At 44.5% G+C, this 18689-nt stretch overlaps 1 protein-coding gene across 2 annotated transcripts in view; it reads right to left on the minus strand.

Annotated features, from left to right (window-relative positions):
* Positions 1-12099: 12099 nt before the first annotated feature.
* The window catches only part of mylka (myosin, light chain kinase a), a 47170-nt gene continuing 40580 nt past the window's right edge, over positions 12100-18689 (minus strand). For both annotated transcript variants that reach the window (XM_085135579.1, XM_085135580.1), the window contains 8 exons: positions 16947-17164; positions 16713-16836; positions 16471-16623; positions 16211-16334; positions 15019-15109; positions 14564-14692; positions 14327-14439; positions 12100-13661 (listed from right to left, as the gene is read on the minus strand). In XM_085135579.1, coding sequence (XP_084991705.1) covers positions 13527-13661; positions 14327-14439; positions 14564-14692; positions 15019-15109; positions 16211-16334; positions 16471-16623; positions 16713-16836; positions 16947-17164 — 1087 coding nt within the window. In that variant the 3' untranslated portion in view covers positions 12100-13526. The remainder of the gene's footprint in view (positions 13662-14326; positions 14440-14563; positions 14693-15018; positions 15110-16210; positions 16335-16470; positions 16624-16712; positions 16837-16946; positions 17165-18689) is intronic.

The following is an 18689-nucleotide window of genomic DNA, read 5'->3' on the forward strand; positions in this document are numbered from 1 at the left end:
CAACAGTCACCTCAGGGTGCTTTATATTGTAAGGTAGACCCTACAATAATACATACAGAGAAAAACCCAACAATCATATGACCTCCTATGAGCAGCGGGAAGGCCACAGTGGGAAGGAAAAACTCCCTTTTAACAGGAAGAAACCTCCCAGGCTCAGGGAGGGGCGGGGCCATCTGGACCCACTGGTTGTGGTGAGAGAAGGACGACAGAATGGTGTGGAAGAGAGATTAATAACAAGTGTGATTTAGTGCAGAGAGGTCTGTTAACACATAGTGAGTGAAGAAGTGTCTGACAGCGAATGACTGACTGGAAATAGTGCCACATGTGAAAAGTGATGATTTCCTGTTTTTCTCTTTTTACTTGTAATGACTCATTGGTCTGTGTGACCTTTGACCTAAGAGTGCAGTTTCCAGACTGTTTTTAAAATATTCAAACTATAATCGGTAGTCAGAGCTCAACTTTGTTACTTTATACAGTGAGAAAGTTCTGTGGCCTGAATATTGAACTGCTGGATTTTGCCTATATTATCTGCTGAGGGGTGTTTTTATCTGTTATTGTTGTTGCTGTGTGCAAATGCTGCAACTGCACACAGCTGCCACATCAGAACGTGCTGCAGTATGTTCCTCTTTATCAGGAAGTCTAGTTCAAGGCCCTCTGCTGCCTCCCCCAACAAGATGTTGATTAACTAAAGAGCATAAAAAGAAAATGAATGTTGATTACAAAACAAATATTTATGACCTTTTCTCTGATTATGTTTTTTTGGGTGAACAGTCCTGCTTTTCTTTTGCAGCCCTACTGAGCTTCCAATCATGATGCTCAACTCACACTGGCTGTTTTATTGTTACAGTTTAAAGCTCCTCAAGGTAAATGTTGTTGCGATTTGGGGCTACATAAATAAAGCAGAATGGAATTGAAATCAGTAAACATGATAATGTTCTGAAACAGTTGCATTATCAAACAGATCTGTTATACGTGCTGCTTGACGATAAATCTAAATTAATCTAATTCTAAAGGAGGTCTGATCCTAATCACTGATCTGAGGGTCTCTATGGTTTTACAGACAAACAGCAGCAGCTTTGTGTCTCAGCAGCTGCATCTTGACAGCGTGTTTGGGGACCTCAAATTAAAATGTAATGATGTAATAATATCAACAGTTAAACAATCATTTTTGGCATCAAATATAAATTATAGTCTTTAAAGAATCATCATTAAACTCATCAGTATTTAAAATATCACTGTTATTGTAGTCAATATTGTAGTAATCAGTGTTCATAATTAACATTAAATCACTGAATGCTGATAACACAAATGTTAAAGTATTAAAAAGTAAATCATTAAATGTATTATACTCAATAACAAAATGATCAGTTTTTTAAAAACTGAGTCATCATTTAAATGATCAATATTCAAATATTCTTTAAAGCATCAAAGGTTAAATTATTAACATTGAAGTTATCAAGTTTCATGTTAAGCAGAAAAGAAAAAAAACATCTGAAACACAAAAAACATTACAAATCTCAGACATTTCACAGAAATATCAGATGTAAATTATAGTCAGTTATTTTTCAAACAATAAGAAGTAAAATGAAAATATCATACAAATGATCTCTGTATGGATAGACTTCAGGTTTAAATCTGTTTGGAGGTAAAAATCAATCAGAAATTCAAACAAACACAAAACCTTAAACAGTGTATGGATAATTATATAAACGATGGTTGCAACCAATACATCACCCAGTTGGTTTTGTAAAGTGATCATAAACTTTTCACAGACAAGTAGTCACAAAGCACTATACAACAAAACAGAGTAAAACAAGTCGGATTAAAATATAATAGAAAATTAATGTGCCGTTAACAGCCATACAAAAGCACAGAATAATGTAAACAAGCATTTTAATAACTATCAGTAAAAGTCTCAACTGAAGACCTGGTTAAGCAAAAACAGAAATTAACTGCTTTAAGAAGGTCTCCAGAGTCAGATAAATGTAATTGTAGAGGCAGACTGCTCCATAACCTTGGTGCCACAAACTACGGAGCTCTGTTGCCTCAGTCTTTACCCTTGTACAAGGAAGAACTAACAAACTCTGAACCTGTGATTGGAAACTGTGAGCAGCAGCGTGCTTAGTAAGAAACTTGGATAGAGCATCTTGGTCCTGGCTCAGGTGATCTGTAGTAAATCTACTAGAAAGATCTACTAAGACCAAGTGTAGAGAATTTAAGAAAGGAGTACGTGTGCTTGCTAGGGTTACCAGGGCCCCACCCTGGAGCCAGGCCTGGGGAGAGTGCCAGGCCTTAGTCCATGGGGCCTGGCAGAGGACAGCCCGAAAAAAGGACATGGGCCCATCCTGCTGCAGGTCCACCACCCACAGGAGGCAGCATAGGCGGTGCGTTGTGTGCTGGGTGGCGACCACTGGTGGACCGATCCTGGCTACCAAGGCTGGCAATCAGGACATGGAATGTCACCTCTCTGGTGGGGAAGGAGCCTGAGTCTGTGCGTGAGGTTGAGAGGTACCGAGGTACCTAAACGTATAGTGATGGTGTGCTGGGAACGCCTTGCAGAGGCCCCGGTCCACAAGATCTTCAATGTGCAGCTCCACCAGAGCTTCCACAGCGTTCTGAGGGAGACTGGGGATATTGAGTCCAAATGGACCATGTTCAGCACCTTCATTGCAGAAGCTGCTGCACTGAGCTGAGGTGGTTGGTGCCTGTCATGATGGTAACCCCCGAACCAAATGGTGGACATCAGAGGTGAAGGGAGCCACCGGGCTGAAGAAGGAGTCCTATCGGGCTTGGTTAGACTGTGGGAGTTTGGAGGCAGCTGAGAGGTACCAGGCCAAGCTGAACGCATCTCAGGAGGGGAAAGTGGTGTTCTACTGTTCTACTGCCCTGTGTACAGTGCAGGTGAAGCACTGCTGACTTCGACTGAGAAAATTGTCGGGCGGTGGAAGGAATACTTCGACGACCTCCTTAATCCAACTGGCATGTCTTCTGTGGTGGAAGAGTCTGGGGACGCGAGGGATGACCCGCCAATCTCTGGGGGCGAGGTCACTGAGGCAGTTAAACAACTGCTTGGTGGCAGAGCCCCTGGGGTGATTAAGGTCCGCCCTGAGTTCCTGAAGGCTCAGGATGTTATAGGGCTGTCCTGGTTGACACACCTCTCCAATGTTGCGTGGAGATCAGGGGCAGTACCTCTGGCAGACTGGGATGGTGGTTGCCATCTTTAAGAAAGGGGACTGGAGGGTGTGTTCCAACTACAGGGGGATCACACTCCTCAGCCTCCCTCCCTGGGAAAGTCTATACCAGGGTGCTGGAAAGGAGAGTCAGCCTGTTAGTCAAACCTCGGATACAGGAGGAATAATGCAGTTTTCGTCCTGGTCGTGGAACAATGGACCAGCTCTTCATCTTCTTGAGGATACTTGAGATTCATGGGAGTTTTCCCATGAAGTCTGGATTGGGGAGGGTGGGGGTGGTCGTTGAGTCTTGATTGGGGAGGGTGGTGGTGGTCGTTGGGTCTGGATTGGGGAGGGTGGTGGTGGTCGTTGAGTCTGGATTGGGGAGGGTGGGGGTGGTCTTTGGGTCTGGATTGGAGAGGGTGGTGGTGGTCGTTGGGTCTTGATTGGGGAGGGTGGTGGTGGTCGTTGGGTCTGGATTGGGGAGGGTGGGGGTGGTCGTTGAGACTGGATTGGGAAGGGGGAGGGTGAAGGGGGGAGAGGTGGAAGGTGTGTTGGGGATCAATGTCTGAAGCAATGTCCCTGGGGAGGGGAGGGTGGGGCGTGGGAGTCTGTCCGTCTCAAACCTGCAGTAGAAAATGTTTAACTCGTTGGCCAGGTCTTTGTTTGCTTCAATAGTGGGTGGGGGCGTCTGTAGCTGGTGATTTCCTGCAGGCCTCTCCACTCTCCACACTGACGCTGGGTCGTTGGCTGAGAGCCGTTCTTCCAGCTTCTGGGAGTAGATGCTTTTAGCTGCTTTGATCTCCTTTGTCAGTGTGTTCCTAGCTTGTTTGTACAGGGCCCTGTCACCACTTCTGTAGGCGTCCTCCTTGGCCTTACGAAGATGTTGGAGTTTTGGAGTGAACCATGGTTTATTGTTGTTGTATATGCAAAAGGTCTTTGTTGGCACACACACGTCTTCACAGAAACTGATCTATGATGTCACAGTGTCCGTGAGCTCATCCAGGTTCTCAGATGCAGCTTCAAAAACAGTCCAATCAGTGGAGTCAAAACAGTCCTGCAGTTCCTATGACCCCCTATGAGCAAGCACTTTGGCGACAGTGGGAAGGAAAAACTCCCTTTTAACTGGAAGAAACCTCCAGCAGAACCAGGCTCAGGGAGGGGCGGGGCCATCTGCTGTGATTGGTTGGGGTGAGAGAAGGAAGACAGGATAAAGACATGCTGTGGAAGAGAGACAGAGATTAATAACAGATATGATTCAATGCAGAGAGGTCTGTTAACTAGTGATGTGACGTTCTGTATCGAGGCTTCGAAGCGTGTGTCGAGTAATGGAGGGGACGTTTCCGCGAAGCGCGTATCGAGGCTTGCTTCATTTATGGGAGGAGCTGAAAATGATGACGTCCGAAGCCTCGCTGCCCGGCTGTACCACGTGACTGGTTCATGAAGCGGTTCGAACTTTGCCGCGAGATATGACAGCGATATAAACCCCTCAGACTTCATTCAAAAATGTAGGTGTTTGATGGAGAGTTGCGGTTAGTGAGAGTTAGAGACAGTTTGGAGACAGTTTGGAGGTTTATGAGAGTGAGGAGAGAAAGTCAGGAGAGTATGGAGCCAGCTAAGAAGAGGAGGATGTCCTCCCCTGTGTGGGAACATTTTGATTTTATTCCTCCCAACAAGGTATGTAAATTTCTACAGAAGATGTATTTTCATAATACTGATGGTGCAATAAAACATATGTTAAGCGGCTTTACTTTTGTACAAGGAGAAGTGTTTGCTATGTGCCAGGGAGCTGGGATATAACAACAACACCTCATCCATGCTTAGGCACTACAGAGCTTTGCATGAGAATAAGGGGAACACCGATTGTGGAGCAAGACCAGGTGAGCCATCAAATGTCATGATAATATAGCATGCAGTAATGTTACTAAATGATATAACAATATTATACAATGCAATAAGTGACGTGTGTGATATTTATATTTGTGCTTTGTTTTTGTTGTCTTTCCTCAGGAGAACAATCTCAAATAGATGAAGACCTGGTTAGCATGGTGATCGAGGACTCCCAGCCATTTAGCATTGTGGAGGACAAAGGATTTAAAAGATTTGTTAAATCGTTAAATCCTAGCTATGTTCTCCCCATTAAAAAGGTCATAAAAGCAGTGAAAATGTAGTTTTTACAGAATAAAATGTGAACAAGCAGGACTGAGGGCTCAGTGTGTAGCTGTCCATACCTTAACGTTACAAAAGCACAACCACTGTCCACACCCCAACCACACCTCACCTCACAGTAAATGATCATTTCCATTTTAAGCATTTCCAAATAATCATTTTCCATACTGCCAGTATAAATATACACAGTATGCTGCCATCACTACAATATACATGTTTTACACACTCCTTTTGTTGTTGACATTTACAGGCTGTGTGCAAAAGGCCACACTCTTCAAATTCATGCCAACTAATATTTTTACGTCCAGTAGGTGTCCTACTAGAGCAAATGAAGCTTCAAGAAGCTTTGCGCTCGGGTGAACCAATTGGATGAAAAGCTTCAGTGCTTCATGAAGCTTCATCTGCCCATCACTACTGTTAACACATAGGCTGTATCCCAATTCAGGGTATGCAGCCTTAAAGTACGCAGCCTCAACGATCCTCAAGGGCCGCGTACTTAAAGACCGCTAAGGCCGGAAGTGCGAGGCTTGTGAAATGGGAAGGTCTAGCCTCCGTTGCGCTGCCCAGGTTGCCTAGCAACCATGATACTAACAGCTGGAAACGTTTCATACAGCTTTGTTTGACAGAAATGAAGGAGAGAATCTTTTGTTCATTTGTTTGTTTGTTTCTACATGAGCTTTGATCATTCTCTGTAAGATTAAGCTCAGCTATTGAACGGTGTATATTTTAAAGTAAAGGCTTTAAACCAAGTTAGTACAAACGTCACTAATGTCACATAACTTTGCCGACATGTGGCCAACAGGAATGTTTTAATGTTCTTCGTTATTAAACATTTGCACATAAATAAGTGACATAATATTCAGTACTTACTTAAAGTTTACTCTTTGGGTGCCCCTCATCCGTCATGTTTTGCGGCAAAATTATCCACACCCCCCGCCGCGCTATGCATTCTGGGATATGTTGGGCCACGAAGTCTACACCGCCACGTCCTTAAAATTCAGGGAAATGAAGGACGCATTTGAGGAACGCATTTCGAGCAGCCTTCGAATTGGGACAGCCTTAGTCGCGTCGCGGTGAGGTAATCGGCCTTAAAATGCGGCCTTTAAGGCTGCAGACCCTGAATTGGGATACAGCCATAGTGAGTGAAGAAGAAACACCCAGTGCATCATGGGAATCAGCAGCCTACACCTATTGCAGCATAAGGGAGCCCTAACTATATGCTTTAGCAAAAAGGAAAGTTTGAAGTCTGATCTTAAAAGTAGAGATAGTGTCTGTCTCCCCTTCACTAAACTGGAGCTCAGCCTTCCTGGACAGTCTGCTCATACAGTGACCTTCAGGTAAAGCTAGCAGTCAGCTAGCAGCTACATCCACCTGTGAGTCAAAGAGACCACTCTCCTATTAATGCAAACTGTAAGTCTTAATACTATTTAAACAGGTGAGTTATGAAACTGTAAAGCTGCTGTGAAAGTGAAACTTATCTACACAGAACAAACAGTTTGTGTATCAGGCTGTAAAAATGTTTAATTCTCCTGTTAAATTTTAACATGGGAGTCTATGGGGACGGATTCACTGCTGCCTCTGGTGGACGTCAGAGGAACTGCAGTTGATGCTTTTTCCTGTGCAATAGACTACTTGCACAATCACTTCCATGTTCTACTGGTCCTGCACAACTGTTTCTGATGTGGTTAAACAATGGCGACGTTGTCCACCTGCTGCCTACAAAAGTTCCCAAAATTGAACATCACTGATCTTCATTAGATTAACAGGGTGACGACAACCCCCACCAGCAAATTAGATAAAGCATTTAAATTATGTGCTGCATCACACTGTGTATACACAACTATGAAGGTAAGAAAATGGAAATTACCTGACAAAGTAACGTTATGTTACTCCTCTATGTACTTATATTACATATTTTCTTAAAGTGTTTTATGTTGTCCTGAACTATAGCTGGACTTTTCTTAACTAATGTCACTCTTGTTGTTAGACACCTTTAAAGTAGCATTAGTTCGTTTTCTTTTGAGATTGGTTGACATGATAATACAATAATGTAATAATGTGGCTCACTGTGGACTGGTGTATGTTGAATCAATGTGCCAGAGCCTGCTCCTTCAAACTAACTGACAGGAAAACCAGGAGAAGAAAGAACTTGGCTGTTGGCTGTTGGCTGTTGGCTGATTGGCTGTAGCAGCTGCCTCTGGAAGGTTAAAACAAAGGGAAAATGTTACTCTTAATCTAGGAACTAGTAACATTATGCTACTTTCCCTAAATGTTTTGTAATGGTTATGCATACCATACTGTACCATGGGCTAGACAATGAGCTGCTGTAGTACACAGGTGTATGTATGTAAATGATGATGAGTCCGTTAGCATGTACACCTACACAAATACAATAACATTGCACCTCGAGCTCTAACTACCAACAAACCTCATAGCCTACCGATGACGTGCGTGCAGGTGTCAACACTTCTTCATTCCTATTGCCAGCTTGAAATCTGGACCACTTTATAGATGCAAGGCTCAATCAAATGACCCCTCACCCCAACCAATCACAGCAGATGGCCCCGCCCCTCCCTGAGCCTGGTTCTGCTGGAGGTTTCTTCCTGTTAAAAGGGAGTTTTTCCTTCTCACTGTCGCCAAAGTGCTGCTCATAGGGGGTCATATGATTGTTGGGTTTTTCTCTGTTTTCTTTGTATTTTTGTAGGGTTACAAGACCTTACAATGATTTGGTGCTATATAAGTAAAATTAAATTAAATTGAATCTTTTGAAGGTCCATGGTCCCAATCGCGCCTCTAAAAAATATGAATGGTAAATGGCCTGTATTTATATAGCGCTTTTAATAGTCCCTAAGGACCCCAAAGCACTTTACATATCCAGTCATCCACCCATTCACACACTGGTGATGGCAGCTACATTGTAGCCACAGCCACCCTGGGGCGCACTGACAGAGGCGAGGCTGCCGGACACTGGCGCCACCGGGCCCTCTGACCACCACCAGTAGGCAACGGGTGAAGTGTCTTACCCAAGGACACAACGACCGAGACTGTCCAAGCCGGGGCTCGAACCGGCAACCTTCCAATTACAAGGCGAACTCCCAACTCTTGAGCCACGATCGCCCCTATAATAAAAAATAATAAAAAATACTAACTCTGAAAGTAATTTGAGCTAAACCAAAACTATGTTGAAATAAGTAATAAAACACTTTGGGAATGAAGCAAACTCAAAGTTAACCTAAATTTAACATTAAAATGTGAGAAATGCAAATGTGTGTGAAAAAGTTCAGATTTATTCTGTGGCTTCGTCAGCGTAAAGGAACAGCTGGAGTCATCGTCGGCTCAGAACACTGAGCACAAAACAAAGTCAACGAACATCTGCTGAACTTTATCAGTTTGAGTTTAAACTACAATAGATGGTGTATGCGTGTGTGTGTTTGTGTGTGTGTGTTTTGGCTGCTGGTCAGTGTTTGTCACAGTTAATGAGGTCACCTGAGAGCACCTGGTTAATGGCCTCTCATTAGGAGCAGCAGCTCGTTAGTCCGTCTCTCAGGACAAACTGCGGCACAAACACTGGTACATCATCATCTGATGTTTATACCTCTTTGACCTCTGACCTTCCCTCTCCTGGGCTCGCAGGTACACATGGCAAGTGGATCCATTCAATACAAAAACAAACAGCATTTTTTCATCTAATACTTTATTGTTTCGTGATCATGTTTGACAGTAATAAATAAATAAAAATCGATTTTGTGTCTGATCTCTGTAGATACAGATCTCTATCTGTCTTCATAGAGATGTCTGACATGTTGTCCACTGTCCCTCAGAGTCCTTTCTGCACTCGCCAGTCAGACCGTTTTCAGTTCTGTTATTATTAGAAAAGGAAAAGTGCAAGTATTTAAATAATTATTAAAACTCTTTGCTGATATCTGAAGTTTTGCACTCCCAGAAGCACTCTGAGCTCCATCAGACAGACCATGGTGAGATGGTGGCACTTTATGGTCATTCTGGAAAGTGTGAAGCCTCATCTTAAATACTCTAGGAACAACAAGTAAGTAAGATTTTTAGGGCTGAGTAAAACAATTTTAGTTTTATCAGAAGTTAGAAGCAAATAAACCTCTGCAGATGATCAGTTAGCTGTCTGACAACTACTCTTTCAAGGATGTTTGATATGAAAGGAAGGTTGGAGATTGGCCTATAATTAGCTAAGACTGCTGGGTCTAGAGATGCTTTTTGAGTAAAGGTTTAACTGCAGCCAGCTTGAAGGCCTGTGGTACATAGCCGATTATTAGAGATAGGTTGATCATATATAAGATCGAAGAATTAATCAATGGCAGGACTTCTTTGAGCAGTTTTGTAGGAATGGGGTCTAAAAGACACGTTGATGGTTTGGAGGAAGTAATTATTGAAGTTAACTCAGAAAGATCGATTGGAGAAAAAGAGTCTAACTTAACATCAATGGAACTAAGAGTAGCTGTAGATAATATTACATCTGTGGGATGATTATTGGTCATTTTTTCTCTAATGATAAAAATTTTATTTGTGAAGAAGTTCATGAAGTCATCACTAGTTAACGTTAAAGGGATGGTTGGCTCAACAGAGCTCTGACTTTTTGTCAGCCTGGCTACAGTGCTGAAGAGAAACCTGGGGTTGTTCTTATTTTCTTCAATCAGTGATGAGTAGTAAGCTGTTCTGGCTTTGCGGAGGGCTTTCTTATAAAGCAACAAACTATTTCTCCAGGCTAAATGATGATCCTCTAAATTTGTGACACGCCATTTCCTCTCCAGATTACGAGTCATCTGCTTTAGGGTACGTGTTTGAGAATTATACCACGGGGTCAGGTACTTCTGATTAGAGACCTTAGTTTTCACTGGAGCTACAGTATCCAGAGTCGTACGTAGTGAGGAGGTGAAATTATTAACAAGATAATCGACCTCTGTTGGGGTAGCGTTCAGATAGCTGCCCTGCTCTATGTTGGTACAGGGCATTGACGATGATAACAGTGGCTGGATTATATTCTTAAACTTAGTTACAGTTAAAAACTTGGCTGATGGACTCATTTTGTTCGGCCGGTCGCTGCAGGTCAGCTCCAAGTTTTCTCTGTGTGGATATCGGCTCTCGCTGTGGTTCTCTGAGTCCCACAGCCTCAGAAATGTCTCTAACTTTTTCCAGACTGATCGATGTCACTGACTTTGTTCCTCATCACATGACGTGCTGAGATCTTTGTCAGACAGGTCAGTAATCAGGCTTTGGTGTAACACTGATCTCAAGATTTTCCAAAAAAACTTGAGCTCATTCGTGAGGGGTAGCGATAGCTCAGCAGGCAGCGTGATCGCTAGAATAGGAAGGTCGGTGGTTCCACCGAACGGCTACCCTGAGGTACCCTTGACTAAGGTACCGCCTCTACACAGTACCCACTGCTTCACTGAGCGAGTGGGTTAAATGCAGAGGACAAAATATCCCACGTGTGGGACTCTAAAGGTTTGGAAATAAAAATGATTTATTCAGAGACTCGGAATCTTCTATGTAACGTGTTCTGTTAAAAGGTTTGGAAAGTGTTCTTGCTTTAAACTGTTTTATTTCTGTCTATATGTGCAGACATTTAAAATGTCTTACAGACTCGTGCCTGTATCCATGGAAAGAAACAAAAGTCTGAACCCTGAACAAATCACAACAATCTGGTTTTGTGATAAAGATTTATTTGGTATCTGTGAGTAACTACAGTCGTAGTGTTCTCATACATGTCATCTGCAGTTCATCAAACTGATATATATTTATAAAAATTAGAGAAATATAATCTACATACATCTAATACAAAAACAATCAGCCTAAGAGTGAAGTCACTGCTGGTCTGAGGTGAGGAGGGTTTAATAACCGTGAACAACATTAAGTGCAGGCGACACCTTTAAGAAGACAGATGCTCGAAAGATAATAATAACAAATCTGTGCATTAAATAATCTAAAAATAAAACATTCTGGAAACAAACCACCAAACACACGAACAGGTCAAAACATCATCGAGACAAAATCACACACAAACACACCGGTGACTTTTCAAAACACGTCTTTGGTTTCAGACTGAAACTTAACGAGGCCGTAAAGCTTAAAGAAGTGGATCCACCAACAAGCAAACAGCTGGAATGTGCAACAAAAGTCACGACTTTGACGCAGAGGCACGAAGATCAGCCGGAGACGGCGCCGCGTGCTCACAGGCGTTTATCTGCTGGCTGGATTATATCTGCAGCTCATGAAAAAAGGCTCAAATCTTAAATTGTAAAAAATCAGATTACTGTTGAACTTATGGTTGGATCTTGTCTCGTCTGTGGGACTAAATGTTGCTTTGATTGGTTGACACCGAGGAGGTAAAATCCTCTCAGCTCGTGGTCGGAGCTCGCAGCAGGTTTTGTCCCTCGGTATGACGGACGTCAGCAGATAAAAAAATCACTCCGGCTGCTGCTCAGAGTGACGACGCTCTGAGGCTCACAGCGTAAGGTCGATTTGAGCCCCCTGATGTCTTTTGTTGAAGGCTGCTGTCAAAGTCGCAAATAGAAAGAAAAGAAAGAAAAGTGCTCAAACAGAAAAAAGAGCCGAGCTGACAGATTCAGCGTTTCCCAGCTGAACGCATCGGCATCCTCAGCCTCGTACTCACAGAGCTGCTCACGTCAGTGTCGAGGCATCTAATGACACAACTGAAGGACTTCATTACCCAGAAATCCTCTGGGCCAAAGTGTTTACTGAGCTCCGATTAAGTGTGAAAAAGTGGAGCTTTTCTACTCGTTTCCAGCTCTGCGTGATCTGCAAGATTCACAGTTCATAATAATCCTTCTTTAGCTTACACTGGGCTGCGGCTCTGTCACCTGCTGTTTCTTTAGGCCCCCCTCCCTGAAAGCACTTCTGATTGGCTAACTTCTGGAAGCCTGCAGAGGGGCAGCTGTGTATAGAGATGACTGATGAGATCAGCTCAGCAGGAAAAAAGGACATTGGTTTGTGAACCAGAGCACGCTGAAGTGTTTTTACACAAACCCTGACAGCGCGTCGGTGGAAGGACAAACCGAGGAGGTCGTCTTTAACACGGATGATTGGATGATTGATCAGTATCATTTTGGCTGGCCAGCTTCAGCACCAACACGATTAATGACTTCTTGCCTTCAGCTGTCATGCACCAGCAGCTTTTATTCACAGTTCGCCCTCCACTGTGGTGCAGCTCTGTGAGTATTCGGCTCATCTCCGCCTTCCTGCTCTCCACCAACTGCCTCATCTTGTCCCTCCCTTGGACTCCCACAGGGAGTGGGTCTCACGTGCACGACCTCATGGTTGACTTCAGCTGCAGGAACTAGAGCTGCCACGAGTCTTTAAAATATAAGCGTGTTTATAAGGACTGGGATCAGAACGCACTCTTGGTCGACGTTTGTGTCAAACAGAGCTGAAACAGTCCAGGCTTTCTGGCCGTATTCTCACAAATTATTTAGGAAACTGTGAATAATTGTAGCTGGCAGAGTGTTGCAGTAACACAGCTGCTGTGTGTGTGTGGCAATCATCAAACAGGAAATCACAGGTATGCTGAGAGGGCGGAGCCTGTGTTCTGCCTGTCTGAAGGAGGTGTGGTTTAGCACAATATGGTGCGAGGCTGAAGTGGGCAGTTTGAAAAGTATCAACATTCAGTGAGTGTTTACCACAAAGTTCTTATATGCTTCCCCACACGGATCAATAAGCCACACCCACACAGATTTAACATCCTGAGCCTGAGAAAAATATATAAATGTGACATGAGAAACACGCGCAGTGTAAGAACCACGCTGATCATTTATCGTTACATATTTTTAACGCTCAGGACATTAAATCACTTCATCCATTTACTCCAATGATCCCAGGAGGATAAAACTTTAAGATCACGACTCATCACTAAAAAACAGAAACACAACAAAAATTTAAAATCTAACTGGCTGCAGCTCTGCACACGCTCAGTGCTTCAAACGTACGTGCTGCCCTGCTCACTAAAAACCAAACGCGGTTTAATCAGAATGGAAACCTTCTGCATGTGAGGACAGGTGTGGCAAATACTCCCCACCTGTCCTCCAATCAGAACCTTCTCTGTGGGTAAGTTTCCTGCTCAGGTCCAACAGGTTGAGTGGGAGAGACTGTTGCTCATTGTTGCCTCCTCCTCTCCCTGTGGGAGTCCAGACAGTCGCTCCATTACTCCTCCTCCTCTTCCTCCTCCTCCTCCTCCTCTCCAGCCATCACCTCCACCAGCAGCTCGGCTGTGCAGGTCGCCTCCCCCAGACTGTTAACGGCCTTCACTGTGTACTTGGCATCATCGTCTCCTGAGACCTGCAGGTTTATGCGACAGACATGAATCACATGCTACCTTAATTATAACCTGTCACGTTAATTCTGCTTCATGTTTCATGTTAAATGATTTCACTTAAAGACAAAACAGAAGAAAAGTGAGATTTTCAGTGTCATCAATATGACGATTGTTTGAATTCAGTGAATTTAATATTGATGTCAGCATGTTTCTGTGTTATGTTGTATTCTAAGAGACACTTAAAGGTTTTAATTGCTTTAAATTACATCAGATTTAAGTGAAATACATCAAATTTCAATAAGACTGCTGATAATTATAAAAGGTTGGGCCAGTGAAACTACGAGGCACTGCCTGGGGCTGTTAGGTTATTATTACTGATATTAATGTCTTCACCATGACGATGTGTTGTTTTCATCAAAGCACAGGACAAACTCCACAGTCCTCATCTGCTCGCCGTCCTTCGTTGCAGCCGCCACAAACGCACTCATTCCCATGCAAACTCAAACATGAAGGTACGCACACGTGCAGAAAAACACGTGAGCTCTGCCTCATCCAGCACATAGAGTACTGCAGTTACTCGATAACTAACCTAAACCAACACCAGGCCCAGTCCATAGACTGAAGTCAGTATATCACCAAGCTAATGCATTTCAGTACAAGGCTGCCTAAGATTTACATGACCTCTGACCTCTGAAATGACTAGACTGCAGTTTCCTTCCTCGTCGTAGTCGATCTGGAAGTGTCGGGTCTCTTTGATGGGCTGGTCGTCTTTGTACCACACCACCTCTGGATCAGGATAACCTGCAACAGCAACCGTTTCTTTATTAAACACCACGTTTGCACAGTTGTTACTAGAAGGACGAATCATTAAGACGAATGCTTAATCAGAGCCTCCTTCAGGTTTGGGCTACAAACATCGTTGTACCTTCTATCTTGCAGTCAAAGCGAGCAGCGCTGCCCTCCACCACCTCCACGTCTTTGATGACAGTGCTGAACGTCGGCTTACACTCGGTTTTCTGCTCGTACTCTAAACACTCCAGGAACTGGTTATCCTCTGAAAACACACACATGCTAGTTTCACATCTTAGTGAGGACATTCAGCTTTCCCAGCCCCTTACCAAGCCTGACCTTTGACCTAAACATAACCTAACTGTAACTTTGAAACAACATTCTGAGTCTCAAAAATGCCTCACATTTAATTTAATCACATTTAAACACACAATCCTTCATCAAGCATAATGACTGTGTCTGTGGACAGACTGTGACACAGACACGTAAAGAGCCTGTAGAGAGGAGCAGGAACCTCAGACACGGGCAGGCCTGAGTAACTGTTGGCCGTCTGTCTGCGACTGATGCTGCTTTCTGTTCTGGTCTTTCTACCTTCAGTGGGGGAGCCTTTCTTGGCGCTGACTCCAGCCATCATGGCCATGGATGACAATCTGCCGATGGCTCGAACAGCATGACCCGTTTTCTACGAAGAAGAAGAAGAAAGATTCGCAACACAAATACAAAGACAGATGCAGCGACTGAGATGCAGCGACTGAGATGCAGCGACTGAGATGCAGCGACTGAGATGCAGCGACTGAGATGCAGCGACTGAGATGCAGCGACTGAGATGCAGCGACTGAGATGCAGCGACTGAGGCTATCGGTCGAACTACCGGTGAAAAAACATAAAAACATCTATTTGGAAATATTTTGGCTTGAAAAGGGCATCAAATGGGAAAATGAAGGACTTCCATGAACATCACCCCAAACAAAAATGAGTTGTAATTCAATTCAATTCAATTCAATTTTATTTATATAGCGCCAAATCACAACAAATGTCGCCTCAAGGCGCTTCATAGATACAGAGAAAAGCCCAACAATCATATGACCCCCTATGAGCAAGCACTTTGGCGACAGTGGGAAGGAAAAACTCCCTTTTAACAGGAAGAAACCTCCGGCAGAACCAGGCTCAGGGAGGGGCGGCCATCTGCTGCGACCGGTTGGGGTGAGAGAAGGAAGACAGGATAAAGACATGCTGTGGAAGAGAGACAGAGATTAATAACAGATACGATTCAATACAGAGAGGTCTGTTAATACATAGTGAGTGAGAAAGGTGACTGGAAAGGAAAAACTCAATGCATCATGGGAATCCCCCGGCAGCCTACATCTATTGCAGCATAACTAAGGGAGGATTCAGGGTCACCTGGTCCAGCCCTAACTATATGCTTTAGCAAAAAGGAAGGTTTTAAGCCTAATCTTAAAAGTAGAGATAGTGTCTGTCTCCTGAATCCAAACTGGAAGCTGGTTCCACAGAAGAGGGGCCTGAAAACTGAAGGCTCTACCTCCCATTCTACTTTTAAATGAAGTAGTACAGAAGTTGTACATGTGAACGGAGACCTCGGCACTTCCACGCTACGACACTTTGACCACACAACACCAAATCTCACTCGATGTCTGTCTGTGAACAAGCACGTCCAGTTGAAACGTGCGTGCATTCTCCGCGTGGTCACTTATACTGATTTGTGAATAAATACATCTTTACTGTCCTGTGAGACTCTTGGGTCTCCGTCTGTCCTCGTGTTTACCTGCCACTTCCTCCTCAGGATGTACTTCTTCATCCTCTCCTTGGAGAGCTTCTTGGCCTTCATGGTGTTCGTGTCCTGTTTCAGCCAGGGGTGATCGAAACACTGCGCGCAGGACAGCCGAGCCCTGGAGATGGATCGGGAACACTTTACATGAGCTAGACTTCAGGATTATTAATACTGGCACACTTTCTCTTACATAACACTTTCAGCTCCTGGTTCTCAGGTTTCATGTAACACACTGATGACACACTAGGTCTTACTTCATGTCTTTTTTCAGCAGTTTGGTAATGAAGTCTTTGGCATTGTCAGAAATTTCATCGAAGGCTTCGTCCTCAAAGTCCCAGGTGGCTGAGGTCACATTGGACAGAGTCTCGTTGTCATTGTCGCCCATAAAGGGAGACAGACCACTCAGCCTGAGAGGACAAACCCACGACAACGTCAGCCAAACTAAATCAAGCCAAAACAAAGCGTGCACAGATTGTAGCGGCAGCTCTGCACTAACAGTATATAACAGATGACTCCTATGCTCCACATGTCGGTGGGATAGCTGATGGGTTCGTAGTTGATGACCTCTGGAGCCACGAACTCTGGAGTCCCGAACAAAACCTTCAGAGTTCCTGCGTTTTCTGTGGGAGGAAGCATCGGCCGTGTGATCACAGACGAACTGTTTATCTGCCGTCGTTCCACCCCCGCCTAACAGAACCCAATGAAAATCAGCGATTAAGTTCAAGGTTACCTAGCCGTCTGGCGAGGCCGAAGTCAATGAGTTTGATTTTGCTGCCCGTCTTGTTGATGCACATGATGTTCTCTGGTTTGAGGTCGAGGTGCACGATGCCCTGTTTGTGGATGAAGTTGACCCCATCAATGATCTGCAGCATGTATTTGATCACCTCTCTCTCCGTCAGCTCAAAGTCCTCGTCGATGATCCGCTCAAACAGCTCCCCGCCTGAGATCCTGTAGACAAAGCAAGGGAGGAGGTCTTTGCTCGAATTACAACAGAACACATGGTGTTAAGTTATTTACCATTTCAAACCTTGTTTTATTTGTCAGTACGTTGCAATACAATCCAAAAAAGTTGCTTTCGTTCATCTGGATGAAGCGTTTATAGTGGGAGGAACGTTTGTCACTCACCCAAGTGACAGGTGAGTCCTTACCTGGAGGACTGAGCATGCACCTGTCATGGTCGGGGTGTGTGGCTGTAAAACTCCACTGAAGGTCTGGACCTCCCTGGTATCCACCCTTGGGCAGGGCCTACAGCCCCCCTCACCTGAAGCTGATTGAGGCAATCAGGTTGGAGATTTAAGCTGCTCGCTGACGGTGCTTCCTCGCCAGTTCCCTATGTTGGTAACCAGGCCTCACGCTTCATGTCTATGAAGCTCAAGTGCTCTGCTAACCTTGTAATCTCGTGTTCTAGTTACTCCAGGAAAACTCCATCACACTGAACCACTCATCTTGGAAATCTGGTTAACCCGCCTGCTCTCAGAATCATCTCCTTGCCTCACCTGCCCTTACACCACCTCGGGACCTTCACCGCTCAGGACAGCTGCCACACATCACCAAACCCACCTGGACCGCACCACCTCTCCCTCAACGCGTCCATCTCCCACCTGCACAGTAAGACGAAGATTTCCACAGCTTCCACGCTCTCCAGAACTCCTCATTGGCTACCGCTCTAACACTCCTCTCTTCCAGTACGTACCTGATCACCAGCAGCTGCCGTTGCTTTCTTGGACCTGTCCCCTTGCTTGTCCCTCTCCCCTGGCCAACACCCTCACGCCCCACATATCAAGCCTTAAATCAAGCACTAACGTGAACGTCATTTTGGTGTTAGTTAATAAACCTTTGTTAAACCCTTTACTCTGCCTCCGCCTTGGGTTTCCTGCACGTGGGTTTGATTTTTGGTGCTCGGCCTCCGGCCGTTTTGTGACAGCATCAGGACATCCACACAGGTATACAGCTGCAGAAACACTGCCCCCACAGGCAAAGATATTAGAGTTTCAATGCTCCGCTCTGTAACTGTGGACAGAAAGCCTCTGATGTCTTCTCTTTACTTCTGGGAGGAACTAAACTTAATAACTGTAACAGCTTTGACATCATTTATTTCTCAGAAGTTTTACTTTATTTAATCACAGTAAACTGAATATATTTACATTAAAAATAAACAACTAAAGAGAGATATTAAACATGGTCCAAAAGCTCGATCTTTCTGTCTACAGCAGGGGTGTCCAACTCCAGGCCTCGAGGGCCGGTGTCCTGCAGGTTTTAGACGTGTCCAGCACAGCTGATTCAAACGGCTAAATGACCTCCTCAACATGTCGTGAAGTTCTCCAGAGGCCTGGGAATAACTAATGATTTGATTCAGGTGTGTTGACACAGGGTGATGTCTAAAACCTGCAGGACGCCGGCACTCGAGGCCTGGGGTTGCCTACAGCCTTTAACAGCGCCACCGTGTGGACATGTATGAAAGATGTTTTTCTTG

Source organism: Neolamprologus multifasciatus, chromosome 16, assembly GCF_963576455.1.
Source record: "Neolamprologus multifasciatus chromosome 16, fNeoMul1.2, whole genome shotgun sequence".
NCBI lineage: Eukaryota > Metazoa > Chordata > Actinopteri > Cichliformes > Cichlidae > Neolamprologus > Neolamprologus multifasciatus.